The 19,500-nt window shown below is 30.9% G+C and overlaps 1 protein-coding gene and 1 pseudogene across 1 annotated transcript; one reads left to right on the top strand and one right to left on the bottom strand.

The window, feature by feature from the left end:
* The first annotated feature begins 6,167 nt into the window (after nucleotides 1–6,167).
* On the top strand, nucleotides 6,168–9,101 carry LOC120204261 (vesicle-associated protein 4-2-like). Its single transcript, XM_039204374.1, has 7 exons — nucleotides 6,168–6,551; nucleotides 6,876–6,946; nucleotides 7,120–7,201; nucleotides 7,329–7,447; nucleotides 8,351–8,428; nucleotides 8,564–8,683; nucleotides 8,780–9,101. Exons 1-7 carry the CDS (start codon nucleotides 6,296–6,298, stop codon nucleotides 8,837–8,839), a joined length of 786 nt encoding a protein of 261 aa, XP_039060305.1. The 5' UTR covers nucleotides 6,168–6,295; the 3' UTR covers nucleotides 8,840–9,101.
* Nucleotides 9,102–14,475: 5,374 nt separating this feature from the next.
* On the bottom strand, nucleotides 14,476–18,237 carry LOC120203946 (annotated as a pseudogene).
* Nucleotides 18,238–19,500: the final 1,263 nt, after the last annotated feature.

The raw sequence follows: 19,500 nt of genomic DNA on the forward strand, positions 1-19,500 counted from the left end.
ATTTACTATGGGTTTCTAAATCCCCACTAAAACCCTTATTTTGGATACCATGATGGAATGAAGAGATTGAGGGTTTGAATTGAAGCCTTGGAGGTGGAGGTTATGATTTTTACCTTTGAAGATTTCAAATGGAAGGAAGAATGATAGAAAGATGAAGGAAAAAGATGACAAAATGGATGAGAAAAAGAGGAATCAACGGGTGACCTCACCAATATTTAAAGAATTCAGTCTTTCATAACAAAATTGGGTAAACTACTCCCTTGATCCTTCAAGTTTTGGTCTTACTTCAAAAATCCCCTTTTTAACTCTAAATGGGCTTAGTCCAAGCCCAAATTCCATCCAAACTTAGGTCAAGGTTTCCTACATGCTAAGAGATTTATTTCAATGCCCTCTCCGATTAGCCCAAAACTCTTAACCTAGGATTTGAGGCGTTACAAGATTGGCTTGGGCTTGTTGATGTCCCTGTTTTGGAGGGTTGCTAATGGCTTGTCTTGGTCTGTGATGGCCGTTTTTTGTAGCAAGTGTAGGTTGGATGCTTTAATGGGTCCTGGAATCAAAGTTGATATTGCTAAAGACCTGGTGGTGTTCTACTTTGTGCGCTCAAGGTTGGTTGATGGGGTTGTTGATTGGTGTATGTTATGATTTTCCTTTTAATTATGATGTGTTTTGAAAGCAAGGTTGGGGCAAAGAGATCTACTTCGTGTGGTTCTTTATCAGTGTGTGGTGTGGCCATTGATGGCTAGCCTATGGTGTATTTTGTCTAGGAGGAATCCTGGAAAACTATTCCCAGAGGCAACATCGGTTTTGTCTGGTAAAAGGATGAGGATGATTATTTCGCCTGATTTTGTTTTTCTCTGGACTGACGTTCGAAGTATAGTTCGTTCCTGAGACGATGTTGCTTGGTCTGGTTGCTGGTAATTGCCTTGGGTTCTGGTGTTCTTTTACAGCTACGATTATTTTCTGATTTGTGTTGTAGCTAAGATATGTATAATGCGATCGCTAGTAGATGCTCGGGATTGTGTCCGGTAATCTGGACTGATGGTTTCTAGTGCTGCAATGTCTATATATTTTCTGGTTTACTTCTGAAATGATTCGGGGGTCCTTGGTTGGATGGATTGGATACGTGTACGAGGTACATCTGTTTTATAGTCTATATGGGTGGTGAGTGCCTCATACTGTTACAAAGTTTTGCTATAACTGGACCATAATGTGCAAATCTTTACATGTGTGGAGTCTGGCATTTTGTAATACTGAAGATGGGTTCGCGATCTAGCTCGAGTATTCTGTGGTCAGCGCATAAGTGGGGTATTGGTGGGTTATAATTTTATGAGAATTGTAATAGAGGCTAGCGTGTGTTAAACAAATATTAACTCGGACTGTTTTCGGGTACGAAGACTAGGGATGGACATGGGACTCGAACTCGATCCGACCCGATCAGGTCGGATTTTTAAAAAAAAATCGGCTTCGGGTCGGGTTTTTAAGTGTGATGCTCGGGTCGGGTTCAGGTTTAGGGTGAAAAATATACGACCCGAAAAAATATATAATTTACCCTATATATTTAGGAATAATTACAATAATACTCATCCATATATAATTTTTTTCAATTAATTCATTGTTTTTATTGAATAAAAATAATATTATTATTATTATTTTGGGTCAGGTCGACTTACTAAGTTATATATCGGGTCGGGTGAAATCTTATTTTGGTCTGGTCGGATCGAGTCTCCGGTGGAAGATCCATTGTTCTCGGGTCGGGTTGGGTAGACCAAAAACCCGACTCGTGCTCATCTCTAACGAAGACCCATTCGAACATTGACTTAAGACATTCTTTTTCTTCTATTTAAATTTAGGGAAATCTTTAAACGATGTTTTAGTCTAACTTATTTCGAATATGTATACTTTGGAATACATTACAAAACTCTTTTTTTTTTAAAAAAAAAAGAGAGGAAAAGATCAATGATTTATAACCCCATCTATTTAGGTTTGGTAAGGGGACACGACAAGTCAATTTTTAGACAGTTTCCGAATTTAATCCAATATATTAATAAAATTTTATCGATTCCTAACTTGATCTGATGTGTGAAAGCATTCTATCCATTTTGATTTTATGGGTGAAATTTTGTTCTAATTCGTTTCTTTTATTTTTTAATTCAACAAAATAAAAAAATTGAAATTAAAACCGGTGTTAAATTTAACATTATTGTTTAATATATGTACTATATTTCTAGTTCAATTATTTTTCGTAAAATTCAACTGATTCTTTTATTTTTTTTAATTCTGAAACTATTATATCAACTGAAATTAGAGATATAAAATCAGGTAATCGTTTAGGTTTTAGTTAAATCCTTTCTTGCCATGTAAAATCGGATACATATCGTGTCAGGTCATTTTGATGGTTGGACTTAGATCAGGTCGAGTTCATGTCAAATCAGTTTAGGTCATTTTCATGTTGATTTGACATCAGATTCAGTTCGGGTTCAAGTCGGATTAATTTCAGTTCGGATCGATGTCAGTTTAAGTCAAAACGGTTTAGGTACGGAACAGTTAAACATCAGGTTAATTCAGATTCGGATGGACTTCAGTCAGATCTCGTTCAGACGGGTCACATCATTGGCAGATAAAATTTAGGTCGGATCTTTACCGGATACGGATTGACTTCAGGTCGGGTCATTTTTTATTTTTAGATTAATTATTTTTCGTCTTTCGTGAACGTTGAATTGTAATTTGTAATTGTATATGATTGAGAGTAAATTACTAAAAATATAAATATTTGTGGATCAATTTTGATAAAAAATATAATTTTAAAGATTAAATTGAACCAATATGAAATTACAAATAAAAAATTAAATAAATTAAACAACACACATTGATGAGGGACAAAATTGAAATAATTTTAAAATGTGAGGTTGAAATTAATATAAAAAGTAATAAATTATACCCTTTTAAAAAGTTATGAGACAATTACAAAAATATAAATAAGTAATAAGTATGGGCCAATTTCATATGCAATTATAATTTTAAGGACTAAATGAATAAAAATGAAATTACAAATAAAAATTTAAATTTAAATAAATTAAACAACACAGAGGGATCAAATTGAAATAATTGTAAAATGTGAAAAAAATATGTAAAATAGACTAAATTGCATTCATTTCAAAATTGAGAAAAAAATTGAAACAATTATAATATATAATATATATATAAACTATATAATAATATAATATGTATAAACTATATAATTTATACATAATATATATACATAGTAATATATAAATATAACTATATAGTTTATGTTAATAAACTATATAATTTATATTAATAAACTATATAGTTATATATATATATATATATATATATATAATTTATATATAATATGTAATAATATATATATATATATATATATAAACTATATAGTTTTAATATATATAATATATAAAATTTATATATAAACTATATAGTTTATATTTATATATATACTATGTATAATTATAAATTATATACACTATATATAAATTATATAGTTTATTGAAGTAAACACAATAAAAAAATTACCATAAAAGGGAATAATTAAGAAAGAATTATTCATAAATTCATTCAAATGTGCTTGCTGTAAATGTAAAAATAGTAGCATCCTATAAAAGCAAAAAAAAATCATTTAATTGATAATTTAAATGAAATAAACATAAATTTTCATAAATTGCAGTAAGCATATAAATGAATGTTTTACCATTGTTTTAACTTTTGTAGGTTTGGTAAAATCAGAAATGTTTGGCAGTGTTGTCCATCGTATTCCCTTGGCTTTACTATTAATTGGATTGGTATGAATACTGACTAGACTTGGTCTGAATACTAATTGGAATTCGTCTGAATGCTAATTAGAAATTGTTTGAATGCTTATTAGTTTTGGTCTAAATGATGAATTGATGTTTGTTGGCTGATTGTTGCCTTGTAAATTGTTGTTGTTAATATGATAGAACTGAATTGTTGTAAATTCTTATCTAATTAGTTACCGATGGTTAAATTATGTTTGTGTTATTTTGGCTTTTAAACTAAAATGATGCTCATAATTTAATCATGTTGGCAACATTTATATATTTTGAGATAAACAAAAGCTCGATGAAAAAATTTCTAGTAGCAAAGTCGGGTTTTCAACCTTGTAAAACTTTTGCTATAAGATATGAGAGCCTAAATTTCAACGTAAATTTATTTACTTCATTTAATTATAATTGTGATGTATTGAATTGTAATAAATTTAATTTGTACATTTATACATTTTGTTAGTTTCAATATTTATAAAATTATTAAATTTTTAATCTCATATTCTAATATTATCAATAATTAGAATCATGTTTAATATATAAATTAAAAAAATTAAGATAAATTATATTTAAGCTATTAATTATTACATAAAAATGATTCATGAATCATTTAATAAAATTAATTTAATAGCCATAATTATTTTTTTAATATTATGATCCTAATAAATATATAAAGTCAATTTAGTAATTTAAAGTAAATTTAGTAATATAATGATGATAATTACTAATTTATTTTACATTTATTATTAATACCAGCTCGTTAATTTAATAAATTTTTTGAATATATTTATAGGCTACAATTTATAAGTATAAAAAGTAAATACATCAATTAAATTATCATAATTAATCATGCATTATAAATTGTGAAAGAAATATTATGTCTAACTTTATCAATTATAACTTACAAGTCAGGTAAATATCAATTCAGTTTAATAACAGGTCGGATCATTTATAATTTGAGTCAGTTATAGATTAGGTTTATAACATGTCAGGTTGATAACAGATAAGGTAATATCAGTTATTTGTCGGGTTATTTTTGGGTTCAGGTTCATGACATGTCGTATGTAAGTCGGGTTCGGTTGTCGCATTATCAGGTCGGATGCAGGTCGAGTTCGGTTGTGACATTATCAGGTCGAATTTGGGTTCAGGTCCTTCTCAAGTCGGGTGCAGGTTGTAAATTTTCAAATCCAACTCGGGTTCAGATCAACACCAGTTCAGACTCGAATCAATTTCAGATCATCACCATCTCAGGTCTCAAATAAGTTTGACTCAAGTTGGTTTCAATTAATTTTACAATTAGGGTCAATTTTTTACATCCCTCTATGAAATCCACCAAATTCATTTCCGCCAACCCAACATCTATTAATTAAAATAATAAAAACATGGGCCATCTTAACACCGAATTCACTTAGAATTTTCTCTCATAAATTTTCAAAAAGTAAAAACATTTATTAATAAAAAATAAATTGTGAATAATCAAAATTACTTTATTACTAACAATAAGTTGGTTATAAGTTGGAGTACAAAATTTCTTAAATAATATCACATGATTGAATTTTATGAATATAAATAAAATAAAAATGTTTTAATTATTTTTACAATATTTAATCTAAATTATTTAATTAATAAATTAAATATAAATGAGTATAAAAAATATCAATTTCATTTAATAAGAGCAACTTTAATAGTCCAATCTAAGAGCGTCACTAAAGAAACATCACCTTCCTCTAACTAAAAGCATTTTTTTAATTTCCTGTTTTACCCTCAAAGTCGTCGTTGACGTTGACATGACTTTTCTTTTTCGCGGCGGTTTTCAGGAAATTAGCTGGTGGAAATTAACGCGGAAACAACTGTATTTCAAATTAAACCAAAAAATGTTATGGTCAAATTCTAGAAAACTCCCTGTAGTTTATGTTTTTGACATATATGATCTCATTATGTTAATCTAATTGTTTCTAATCTCTGTTTCTTCTAACTATGTATTTTCAGTCATTAACAAATTCAATTTATATATACCAAATATGTTTGAAAAATGTAATGTGAAACTATTTGATAAAATCACCAAATAAAAATGACCTCTTAACTGAAAATACATATTTCAAAAAAAATAAAATAAAGTACCAGGTATAATAAATGTATAACAAGGGACTAGATTCACCAAATATGTATAATATAGAGCCCTTTAGGAAAATTTGACCAAAATGTAAGTAGTAAAAATTGGAAGAGCAGTGAAGGAATACGGTGCCGTTCGGAAAGCTTCCCATCTGGTTTAAATGCAAAGGGCAAAACGGACTTCAAGTTCTGACAAGTCAAATGCACTACAATCCAAGCGCTGAAATCCCACGCGCTCTTTCTCCGTCTCTTTTCCTTTGTCACAAGTTTCTCGATTCGATTACCAGTTAAAGGTTCCTTTTGTGCTTTCGAGATCTTAAAAACGGTGCCGTACATAAGCTTGTGATTGTTTTGATAGAGGGAAGATGGCAATAGAAACCGACCAAAAGTCACCGTCCGATGGCAAAGTTTGGGGGTTTTTCAAGCTGCCGTTTAGACAAACCGGGAACGGTAGCGGCACGTCGTCTTCCTCGGCTTCGAATCTGCATACTCAAAGTCAACCTCATGTCGAAGGATCCAGCCATCATGGCTCCACTAACTCCGTTTCCTCCGTCGCCAAGTCGCTTTTACCGACTCGTCGCCGGCTCAAGCTTGATCCGGCTAATAAGCTCTACTTTCCATGTATGTACTCTTCTTTGCTCAGATTCTAAATTTTCCGTTTGTTTGATGCTTATTTCTGGAAATTAACAATAAGATGACAAGACTTTAAGAGTAGAGATTTATGAGGATCAAGATTGTTGATTAAAGTGGCTGATATAGGCGTACTAAATTTTGTATTTTATTTTTAAAAATTTTCCTAATAATTATTTGGAATAATTTGACTTAATTCAGGAAATTTCTTATTTGATTCATTTCAAAAGAAATTGTCTAAAAAGTTCCAATTGTTGAAAAATAATTCTAGATTTAAATTGTCTTGTTCTTAATTGTTTATTTTGTTTTCCCAAGATGAACCTGGCAAACAAGTGAGGAGCGCGGTGAGGATAAAAAACACGAGCAAGTCATATACGGCTTTCAAGGTAAAACCTAAATTAAACCTTTAGAAAATTTTCATTTTTTTGTCTTTCTTGTTGTCTATGTTTGCTATATTATAATTTATATAAGCTAGAGATAGGAGTGGAATGCTGTTTTGTTTTGTTTTGTTGCTTTGATCTGTAATGACTGTGATGAGCCTTTTTATCTGTTGGTTTAGTTTCAAACCACTGCACCGAAGAGTTGTTTCATGCGCCCACCGGGTGCTATTCTTGCCCCAGGCGAGAGCATCATTGCAACGGGTAATTGCTTCTTTACACTCTTTTGTGTGTGTACTCACATTGGCATCAATATATATGTGTTACGGTTCATCTGGTCTTCCGAAATATTCTTATGATTTTCTCTTCCTGGTTTGAATGGATTTATTAGTCTTTAAGTTTGTGGAGCAACCGGAGAATAATGAAAAGCCAATGGAACAGAAGAGCAGGGTTAAGTTTAAAATCATGAGTCTCAAGGTGAAGGGTCCGTTGGACTATGTTCCCGAGCTGGTGAGTTGAACTTCTCTTGTATAACTGCGTTTTCATAAGATCCACATGTTTTTCCATTTTCTATCTTGATGAAAAAGAATAATAACTCAGGGATGGACCTAGGCAGGGGAGGGTGGCGGCGGTCGCCCCCCTCCCTAAAAATCTAAAATTACCATATATTTTAGATTTTTTCTATGTATTTTCTATTAAAAATCTGATTTCGCCCCCCTAAAATTTTTTAAGTTCAAGTTCGGCCCCCTAACATAAATTCCTGCGTCCGTCCCTAGTTTTACCATATTTAGGTTCGAGTGAGTTTATGATGAATATAATAATATTCTTTTGGTGCATATAATATTTTCTTTGTGGTTAATAGTGTTTAAATTATCCTAAAAACAACTTTATGAGGATGGCATTATAGATAAGCAATTCTATAGCTTGATTTGGATTCTTGACTCTTGTATTTCTAGGGCTTTATAATTTGAAGCATAAAATGTCACTATGGAACAAAACTTCTCTATCCAAATATTCTTCTTTATGGGATTTGTACCTTCTGTCTGCAACATAAAAGAAACTACTGTGCTTTATATCCAGATTTGTTCTTTCATTTTTATTTATGTATTTTGCAATTTTGTCATCGATATGTCCTGTTGTTGCTGTAAATCGACTTTTGAAGGTAACGTATGCCATAATATTTAATCGGATAACAATCTCTTGAAAAGATGATATTTGGCCTAGTTTGATAGAGTAAGCATGGTTTTTTCAATCATTTTTTGGGGGTTGTATGGCTCCCTTTGTTTGATGCACAATTGCGAATATTCTTTCACCATCTACATTATTGATTGCTCTTCTGCCTATCTTATTTTTTTCTTTAAGGTGGATTTTTGTAAAGCATGTAATTAAATCTTTGGTGCCTGTTTTTTGTAGTTTGATGAGCAAAAGGATCAAGTTGCAATAGAGCAAATATTACGGGTTGTTTTTCTCGATCCCAAGCGCCCTTTCCCTGTAAGTATTGCTACCATCTTACTATCTTAAGCCATCAGATATAGTGTGCCTGTATTCACGCTTGCATGATACTTGTCATGCATACCAAATTATCGAAACCAAGCAAACTAATTAGTCTAAATATATGTGTTTAAGGCTCTGGAAAAATTGAAGCGCCAATTAGCTGATGCTGATGCTGCAGTCGAGGTACGCAAAAAGCCTCCAGAGGACGCTGGTTCGAAGCTCATCGGTGAAGGACTTGTGATAGATGAATGGGTAAGTTCTCTTGCAATCATCTGATGGAAATTATTCTTATAGATGTTTTACTTCCATGATATGGATTACTTATGACCGTAAATTTATGTCATGCAGAAAGAGCGAAGGGAAAGATACCTTGCTCGACAGCAGGTTGACGGAGTAGACTCGGCATAAAGCTGCAATTCTCGGTCAGTTACCTTGTCCTATGTTTGAAGTTTTATATAATCATCTTGAATCATTTCATGTAACGAAAAGGGTGTTGTCTTGGAAGAACGATGAGAAAATTTCAAAATCTTTTGTTGTAAAAAAAGAAAAGAAAGAAAGGAAAAGAGAATTGAAGCTGCATTTTCTGTTCTTGTAGACTTGAAGCTAAAAACTCAAAACTCAGCTAGTTGTTACTGTCTGCATTGTAGATAATGGGATTTTGTCGCCGACCTACCAGATTTCAAACTGCGTAGGAGAGTTTAAATGCATATGTATATTCAATAATGTTTTGCATCAAATTATAACAATGATGAAATCCATGTATGGATTAATCATGAAGGACTTTTCAGTCACCTTTGTGAGGGTAAGGACCATACAAAACTACGATTCAGGGCCGGAATACTACGAGGCTGTTACATGCCCAATATCATTTTCTTTCATTCCAATGTTTGATTAATTATATTTTGGCATAATGATAAAATAGTATCTACACAAATGGTCACATTATCCTCTATTCTTTTTTCTTTGAGCATTTGAACCCTTAATGTTTCAGTTTTTGGTTTTGGTTAAAATAACCACTGTTGATGAAAATCGTTAGTTGACAAATGATTAACACGTATTGTTAATGTGGTTGTGGTAATTTTAGATGTACTTAATTGATGATGTGGCATATATCATGTCATCAAAGTGATGACGTAACAATGCTACATCAGTAACATAGTTGGATCGTTAGTTAAAAACGATTTTCATCTAATATGACTATTTTGAACAAAAATTAAATCGTTTGGGTTGAAATGCTAAAAAAGAATATTGGGTAAAATGACTATTCATGTGAAGGTTGAGAGGCTAATTTTTAATTATGCCTTATTTTTTTGGGTTGAAATTAGGATTTAACAAAGAAAAAACTAAAAATCAAATCGAATGATAGTATTTTGATGGTTTATAAGTTTTAAAACTATAATTACTTAAATCAAGTTAAATTTTAATTTCTTTTTTTTGGTACAAAAAATTTAATTTCTTTATTTTTATAATCAAATTTCGTTTTTCATAATGTAAAAATAAGGATTTTGTATTTCAAGCATAACTCTAAAACGTTATAAATTAATTTTTTTTTATTTAATTTTTATTTTTAGAAACAATTATAAATCAAGGTTTCGAAATTTTATCAAATAATGTTAAATAATTCAAAATAAAGCTATCAAATTATTAAATAAAATGTAATCATGAGATGTGAGTTGATTGTTATAGGGGATATGAGAGTATAAGAAAGAAAGAAATTATATACTGAATAATGATGATGAAAAGGGGGAAAGAAGGACGTGATGGACCAAACACATTTAGAGATGTACATAGCCGGATTTAAATGATCTAGATCGAATAAAATCGATCTGATTTTTTCATTAAGCCAAAAAATCGGTTTATAAAAAATCCGGTTCGGATCATAACCGGTTTGGAGGGCCGGATGATGTAACTGGTGTAACCAGTTTCGGTTTGAAAAAAATAATTTTTTAAAAAAACCGGTTTTTAATCGGTAAAAAATCCGGTCATCCAATTTTTTAAACCCAGACCGGATTTTTAAACCCAGACCGGATTTTTTTCGGATAAAAAACTAGTTTTTTATCCGGTTTTTTTCAAACCTGTTTTTAATCCGGTAAAAAATCCGGTCGTCTAATTTTTTCTCAAACCGGTTATACTACCTGGTTTTTCTCAAATCCGATTTCGAATATTTTTTACACAAAATAAGATATTCGAATTTTTTATACACCTCTAACCACATTTGAAAGACAAGGGAATAATATTAGCATTTGATTCTTTTGTATCACCAAATATATTGAGAGATTATTGAAAGGGACAAAGTAACCAACAAATTCAATTCCACTTATCCACTTCTTTATCTTCTATATTTTCAAAAAACCATTTATCTATGAAAAGAATTTAAAATTATTAATGTTTTTTTCTTTTTTTTCTTGTGCTGCTAGTTCTTGTTTTTCTGGTTTCCAACGGATTAGTTTTGGTATTGATGTCGATCGTCACTATTTTTATATCATATCTTTATTTTTTAATTTTTAATAATCTTGTTTTATAACGTGTTTTCCTCTATTTTATGGCATGTTTTTTTTCTTCTATATGTTTTCAGTTGTGTGATGTTATTTTCATTTATCTTTTTTTAGGATTAGATCAATATTGACATGTCAGATCAAGATGTGTTTATTTGTTATCATGATGATCTTTCTTGCTTTGGACTATTGGATTTAGATTTGGATACACAATGTGTGTTCGTGGATAGTTTTTCTCATGTCGCTCACTCTAATTTTCAATTTGTCGGTGGTCTTTCATAATTTGATCTCTTTTTGTGGTTATTTACTAATACGATTAGATCTGATCGTATCCATCTTTTGTTCGAGTTTTTATTAGATTTTTAAACTTTCTTCGTGTATGGTCATTATATATCTTAAGTGACTATTTATTTTAAACCTTAATTGTAATTTTGTATATTTTCTCTTTTTAATAAAACCAACAACTTTTATAAAAACAATTATTAATAATTTTGTTTATATATATATTACATTATTCATATTCGTAATTGAACTAAAATTGAATTCAACATAAATAAAGAAAAAAAGGTTTGGGTCATCTTTGCCCTTGCAGTAGACCTAATTTATTATTTTTCGTTTTTATTGTATTTTTGTATTAATTTAGCTCGAAAGTTGTTTAATTGTATAATTCTATAATTTACCCCTAACTTTATAAATTTTAACTTTATAAGTTATATTTATATTTTATGATTAATTTGATGTTTGCCCACTAAGTGAATGCACAAATTGGTATTAGCAATGGTTAATTGTGATATATTTTATGATAAATATGCCAATTATAATTGCCTACTCTTTTCTAAGAAAACAACTTGAAATAATATGAAATTTTAACCAATTCACTCATCATAATTCATAATATTTTAAATTTGTCTTTTCTATTAAAGATCCTTTATTAACCACAAAGAATATGACTCGAGAGTCATTATCACGATAAAGTAATGTATAAATATAATTAACTTCAATAAACAAAAATCCAATGCCATAAATACTAGGTCACTTTTGGTCACTGAAGGTTGACGGTCGTTAAACTTTTAACGGTTTGCTGACATGACACGGTAAATATATAAAATTAAAATTATATCATTTTCATGTAGATAATACGTGGATTAAATTTTGGTCACTTTCCTAATCCTTTCATATATATACACTTTTGGTCACTTACGTTGTTGTTTTATTAAGTTTTGGTCAATTACGTTATCGTTTTATTAAGTTTTGGTTACTTAGAAATTAAATGTCGTTAGTTTGATCACATGACCCATTAGTAAAATAGTTTAATTTTTATTTTAACCCTTATACTTTAGAAAAATGCTAATTATGGGTCTTTTTGTGTTTAGCGATAACATTTCAATTTATCAATTTTTAATATGTTTTCTTCTCAACCCCATTGTTGTTCATCTTCTCTTGCTTCTTCTTCCTACATCTTTGCTCCATTGCTCTATTTGCCTTCTTTCAAGGACTCATGTGGCATTTCAAAAATAATGAAAGATTTCCAACTTCGGGTAGTAAATAGTAACACCACAAGTTCAAAGAAAAAATGAGAGATATCTAGAGATAAAATGAAGTTGAGTAATCTCAATTATACAAACTAAAATTCAATTTTCAAATATTGAGATTGTAGAATACCAAATTCAACAAGGAACAAGAAGACAAATCAATGGATCTAAATAATCTGATAACCAGATGTAACTCTTCGTGGATCCAAACATAATCAATGGATCCAAACAGCCCGACAATTGAATTTGTGAATTCATCCATTGAACTCAATCCAAAATCCATGATCTTCAACATCGAGTCTTTATTTTTTTCAAGAACAAGTAATTTTTCAATTCTAGACCCTTATGAATCACTGTTAACCCTTGTAGTCTGCACGATCTGTTGAATAATTTTTCAATTCTAGATCCCTATGAATTCATCCATGATGGATGTGTTGTTAAGTTGAACGAGTCATTTATCCGAAAGGCTTCTACTGTAATCTTATTCACATAACCTTTTGGGATTGTGTGGCTTCGCCATGGAGTTAAAGTTAAGAGTAAATTATCTATTTGGCCACTCATTTATTTTCATCATGTTATTTTGATAATCTAATTTTTTTTTTCAAAATCATACCCAGTGTTTCATTTAGTTTTTGTTTTGAATTATCGAAATTGATTTGGATACGTAGTTTGCAGTCAAAGATAATTTTCTGATGATGCTCGATTCTAATATGCAAATATTTGTGATCTTTCAGTAGTCCAATCATCTATTGTGATTCATTTGTCGATATAGTTAGATCTATTCGTATTTATATTTTGTTCGATGTAGTTAGTCTAATAAGAAGTGAACTACTTTTTATGTCAATAATTATATTTTATTATAATTTTAAATATTTTATCTTTTTAAATAAATCTGACAATTTCTATTTATATATATATTTGCTGAGTAGTGATTGTTGACTTAGAAACTATTAAGTTTAAAGTAAAAATAAATTTAAAAAATATATGTATATATTTTGCTTTAAGTTTATAAATTACTTCGATCAAAATAAGTCCTTAAAAAAATAAATGTAATTATTCCAAGTCTTATCATTTTTTCAGTTAGAAAAATTTCTTTCAGTCAATAAGATGTTGATGTGTTACCAAAAATTAGGTATTTATTTTGACATAAAAAACAATTTAGAGACTTAAAACAAAAAAGTATAATTTAGAGTTTTTTAATAAAAAGTAATTTAGGTATAATATATAATAAATTAAGGATCTATTTTGATAAAAAATAATAATTTAAGGACTTAAAAGTTAAAAAAAAGGACATAATTTAATGTCTTATTTTTAGTTTAAGCCAAATTGTTTATACATCAAAAGTAAATTGTCAAGAATGGGATTCGAACCATGCCCATTCGGTCAAGTACTTGAAACTAGCGACTTAAACCAACTGGGCCGTTTTGACATGTTGATTTTATTTATCATCTTAAATTATTAAACTTTCAAAAATTCTTTATTTTTTTGGTACTATGATATCCAACTATTGGTGGTAGGGATGGATCGAACAACTTGGGGCTTAATTTTCTTTTAATTTACTTAATTAATTGGTAATTACAATTAAATTTAAATTTATTTTCTATACCTTACAAAGTAAAGAGATCGAGATTAATACTGACGATTTAAATCCTGGACATTTAGGATGCTAACAACAAATTTAACCTATGTTGTCTAATGTTATTAACATAAAAATGTAATAACATTATTACTATATTATTCATTTTGTCTCATTAAAATTTTTATATACTTATTTTAAATGGTTAAATTTTATAAAATATATATTTTAAAATTATTTGATTGAAAATTTTAAAGTATATACATATATATATATTAAATATTTTTTTAAAATAACCATCAAGATATAGGCAAATAACATTTTAAAATACATCATTTACAACTATAACAATAATAATGAAAAAATCTTAAATGAGCCAAATATTAAAATTAAATAAAAATTCAAGATATTTTATGTCGTAATCACTACCCTAATCAGCACCACAATAAATAATAAGATACGGAGTTACATTAAGAATAAATATTATCTGATTGGTACCTTGCGTAGACGGAATACCAGAGCCACCGCGAACTGGGCCCCATGGAGACCCAATCACCGGGAAGTTGTGCAGCTGTTTGCTCCTCTCCCAAAGGAGCGAATTGTCCCAAGTGCCTGTACCTGTAGCAGCATCACCAGCGTTCATGGCAAGGGTTTATAATTTTCCCTGGTTGTTGTACTAATGCATCACATTTGAGGTGTTTTGTTGACAGCTTTCCCCAAGTAAAAGATTTAATGATCTCATCTCTCAAATATTGGAATGCTCTTTAAATAGATAATAAGCTATTTACTTCTGCATCGAACAACAACGATGCATCGAGACAGGATATGAGTTCAGTATGTACCTGAAGGGATGGAATCGGTGGCGACCTGTTCCCCTGAACCAAGGGGGACCTTCAGGATTCTTTTCGCACTCTTCCATAATTTTGAAGCACTTAGCAAGATAGGCACCTGGCTGATTTGCAACCTGAAAAATTTATAGATGGTTAACATGTAACGTCATGGAGAGGCGTTATTTTAAGCCCGACTGTGCAATAAATGAAGTAGGATAGCTACCTGTGCTGTTGCAGGAAGATTCTTCAATATTGAGCTCCATGGATTCTTTTGCAGCGTCCTCTTTGGCTTCTTTCACAAGATCAACGATGTTACGCTTCTGCTTGTTCTTAAGATAAAGCTCCACTTGAGGATATCTTTCACATATATCATCAAGGGTTTCTTGAAATTCTGACTAAGTGTTCCTGAGTTGTCCTTGTCAGCCTTTTTAATATTTCTGCTATATCTTCCTATATTTTTATAGGAATTTAGAAGAGAAAGAAGAAAGAAAAATAAATACCAGACGATCAAAAGTCATAAAGGGATGGCAGATTTTACAAATAGGTACCATGACTTTCCGCTGGTTAATAGTTGCATAGTCACCTAGTGCATAAATGTTATCAAATCCCTCAACTCGCACCCATTCATCAGTTGCTAGAGCACGTCTATTACCCTTCTCAAACATAATCCATAGTTAATTAGAAGAGCATAAACAAACCTGTACGAATGACATTGGAAACACAGTTAAAGGAGGATGGAAAGAATTCAACGAGATGAATTCCTAGGTCCAAAAGTAACTATTACCTGACAAATTTGCTTCATAAACTCCTTTATGAGAGGACGAGGCCGAATGCCAGTTGACCAGAGAACCATTCCATATGGTTCTGAAGTTGTTTTACCATTACCTCTGGCTTTTGTAGAAATTTCATTTTCATTTATTCCTGTGACCATTGACCCCAGTTTCACATCAATGCCCTCTCTTCCAAATTTATTTTCAGCAAAATTTGTGATTCTTTTGTCAAACCTGAAAATAAGAATGTATTACAAGCTTCAGAAAACTTCATATTGTGAAATAAATACCTCAACATACCTTGAATGTACGAATCCAGAAAGTTTTCTAAAATTACTTATAAATTGATTTCACGTTGATATGATAAAAAATACTAAAGCTTCTCAGTGATAACAGTTGTAGGGATAACAATGAAGATGGAAAAAACTAAGTACTGGTGCATATTTTCAAGGAGAATTGGACTGCACATTCTTACATGTTCAATATATGGTCTGTAGCCTCAAGTAGTGTTATTTTCGCTAAGTCTTTGACCTTTGGATATAGTCTGACCACATCCTCGTTGACGAAATCATGAAGTTCTGCGGCAAATTCTACATCTGTAGGGCCACCGCCAACAATCACAAAGTGAAGGATTTTCTTTCTTTCCTCGTCACATAAACTTGATAAGCTTGCCTTCTCAAAGGACTCAATAACATTCTTACGTATCTTCTGAGCATCGTCAATGTCCTGCAAAAAGAATCACATTGCTTAAAGTGAAGGAAAAGAAAACAAACAAAATGGTATAGGATGGAAATGGCTCCTACCGCCATATACCCCAATCCTAAATGCAGCATGGAAACAGTGGTTACCTTTAAGAAATGGCAATTTTCCATGACAACAGGAATATTAAATGTGTTGACCTGAGCTCCCACTGCTATAATAAGGTAGTCATAGTCTACTGCAAACTCTTCTTCCCCGTCTATAGTAGCGCGACAGTAAATTTTCTTATTTTGGGGATCTATATTGATAGATTCAGCTTCAGAGAAACTGATGTCAACATTTTTCTGCTCAAACATGAAAAAGGCAAACTTCATCAGCACCCATCAAGAACTGTTTTTTTTTTCTGAATTGCACAATATATATATATATATATATCTTCATAGGAAACCCACATTACCTTTCTGATGATGTTACGAATTGGCTCAGCAATGCTCCGAGCTTCTACTTTACCACAGGTAACACTTAACACAAAGAAATTACGAGGAGACGCAACTTCCACCTCGTAAGTAGGGTTTTTCAGACTCTTCAAGAAACTCATTCCTGCCCACCCAGTTCCGAGCAGCACCACTTTCTTTTTCTTGGGAACTACTTCAGATAAAGCATGACCACCATCAGATGCGGTTGCATCAGCATGAGCAATGTGGCCCCAACTGTCATGGTATGCGTTTGCCTCAGCATAAGCTATAAGGCTCCCACCACTGCACAAAAGTAACAGCCTTAGCTGAAGGGAAGTTTCAAATTTCAAAAATACAGTTGTTTTAAGAAGTTCCTTTTTTTTTAATTTATCCGATGAAGCAGCTGAGCTGCTACTGAAAACCATATGTTACGCTAAATGACCGCATCCGTATCAAAGAATAGCATCAATTATGAGAAGTAAAAACAGGAACCTTGCATAACAGCCACTCATGCAAAAGAAAAACATCAGCAATGTGCAGCAAAACAGCAACACAATTTCAGTTTAGGAGATCATATCAGAATTTGGCTCCCAATTTCCAGAGAAACTTCGATTTACAGAGTCTCTCATAATGTTATTTATGTATTAAACTCATTCTCAGAATTCCCTTTAGTTTACCAGATAGCGCTTCTAGTTATGCTAGACGCTGGTTGAAGCATCTATTACTTCGCTCCCACCATATTAGGTAAAGAAAGTAGCATCCAAGCAAGGTGAAGTAAAACAGAGTTCTTTTTTTAAATAATATAAGCATAATAATAAACTATTCACTCAAACTCCTAAATAATCTGGTGACTGCAAATTCGTTTTCACCGGCCATTGAACAGAGATGACACTTCACTTCCTATACTCAGACAGTTGCTCCGTTTTCAGAGTTTCGACAGAGCATTTCATATATCCAATGTCTTGCTACATTTTCAGCTCAAAATCTAATAAACATTCAATCACCAGATCGATGAGAAAAACTAACATAAATTCACAGAAAATCTACTAAAACAACAGCATGAAGCATGAACCACAAATCAATATTACTAAATCTGTAATGAGAACTAAAATAGAAACACAAACAAGCACTTCGCCAAGCTTTTAACTAGTTAACACAAAAGTAAATCAAGTATTTCTATAAACATAACAAAATATATAGAAAAAGAAGCGGCGAATGAAGAGAGCAGTTTACCTGATGGTAGAGACGACGATAATCTTAGAAAGCGAAGGATAATCATTAAAAGCTCTCGATAGTCTCCCGAATAAGTTGAAGCTTCTCATCGTTCGTCGTGCTTCCTTTGATCTCTTTCTTTCCACACGTTTAGCCTACAACCACCAAGAAATCTGGAGGAAAACCAGAGAGGAAAATAAAAACGTCTACTTTATAAAAATCAAAGAAAGCAGGTAGATGAGACATATATCAAGCTCAAAGAAATTTATAAATTGATTCATCCATAGATCATATCAATACTAGAATGTTAACTTCAAATTTTGGCCATTGCATTATTGATTTGTATAACTAAGACATATATTTCATGTTTTACTATGTTTTCATGATGTTTGATGGCATGATGATGTTAGAAGCTAAGCATGCAATCCATATTTTAATCCATGAAAAACATGATTAGTAAGTGACTAGATATGATATGCATATAGTGGTTACTAATTGCATTAAATAGTAAAGAGTAAATGTTATGCAACAAGCTTTCTTTTGATGTCTTATGTACACTGATGAATCCATGATGAAATTCGTACTTTATGTATGTTTGAATTGTCATTGTCTATACGTGGTTTAGGTAAAGTTTGATAAGTTATTAAATATGTTTAAGGAAGATTTTGAACATTTAAAACATCTAATATCGATATTGTACATGTGGTATCGATACCAAATTAATAGGATGTATTAATATTACCGATGATAGCACCTCGATAGCATAAGCAAATTTTAGATTACGTTGTGCCATTTTGATATAGATACTCGAATTTGGTATCAGTATCGTACCATCAATATTAGAATTCAAGTATAGGCATTGATATTAAACAAACGAATTTGTGACATAGTATACCAATCTAGTATCAATACTGTCCAAGAGTATCAAAACTACTTATATAATATGGTATCCATAGTTTAGTATCGATACTAATAGTCTTATGTAAGATAAATTCGTAGTTTAGTATCGATACTAATAGTCTTATGTAAGATAAATTCGTAGTTTAGTATCGATACTAATAGTCTTATGTAAGATAAATTATTTAAGGAATCCTTCAATTATGATCGATTTATATATTTAACCAATATGTTTGTAATGTTCTTATTCGAGTCCTTAATTATGCTTAAAGGTTGTGAATCTTCGATTTTTTTTTGTTTCTGAAATAGATATTGTTTCGATCAGTTAATGTGACATCATCGATCCAATTCTCGACTAGATTGGGGTAAAGATGTTATACTTTGTCTCCATTCTTTTTACTCATTTTCTTTATGTTTGTATTACAAATAAATACTTAGAATATACTCACTCTTTCATTTAAGTACCTAAATTATTTTTTTGGTCAAAATAAACACCTAAAGTTATTTTTGGTAAAAATAATTTTTACAAAAATCCAAAATAATGTCGTTTTGGTATATATTTAATATGTTTTTTTTAATAATTATTTAATTTATTTGTCATGT

This window comes from Hibiscus syriacus, unplaced genomic scaffold (genome assembly GCF_006381635.1).
Source record: "Hibiscus syriacus cultivar Baekdansim isolate YM2019G1 unplaced genomic scaffold, ASM638163v2 tig00010533_pilon, whole genome shotgun sequence".
NCBI lineage: Eukaryota > Viridiplantae > Streptophyta > Magnoliopsida > Malvales > Malvaceae > Hibiscus > Hibiscus syriacus.

What these genes read in the sequence shown, in the direction of transcription:
- LOC120204261 (XM_039204374.1), top strand. Translation starts at nt 6,296, where the DNA reads ATGGCAATAGAAACCGACCAAAAGTCACCGTCCGATGGCAAAGTTTGG. An exon ending in ATCCCAAGCGCCCTTTCCCT is followed by an intron (nt 8,429 to 8,563) that starts GTAAGTATTGCT and finishes TATGTGTTTAAG; the next exon opens with GCTCTGGAAAAATTGAAGCG. An exon ending in GACTTGTGATAGATGAATGG is followed by an intron (nt 8,684 to 8,779) that starts GTAAGTTCTCTT and finishes TATGTCATGCAG; the next exon opens with AAAGAGCGAAGGGAAAGATA.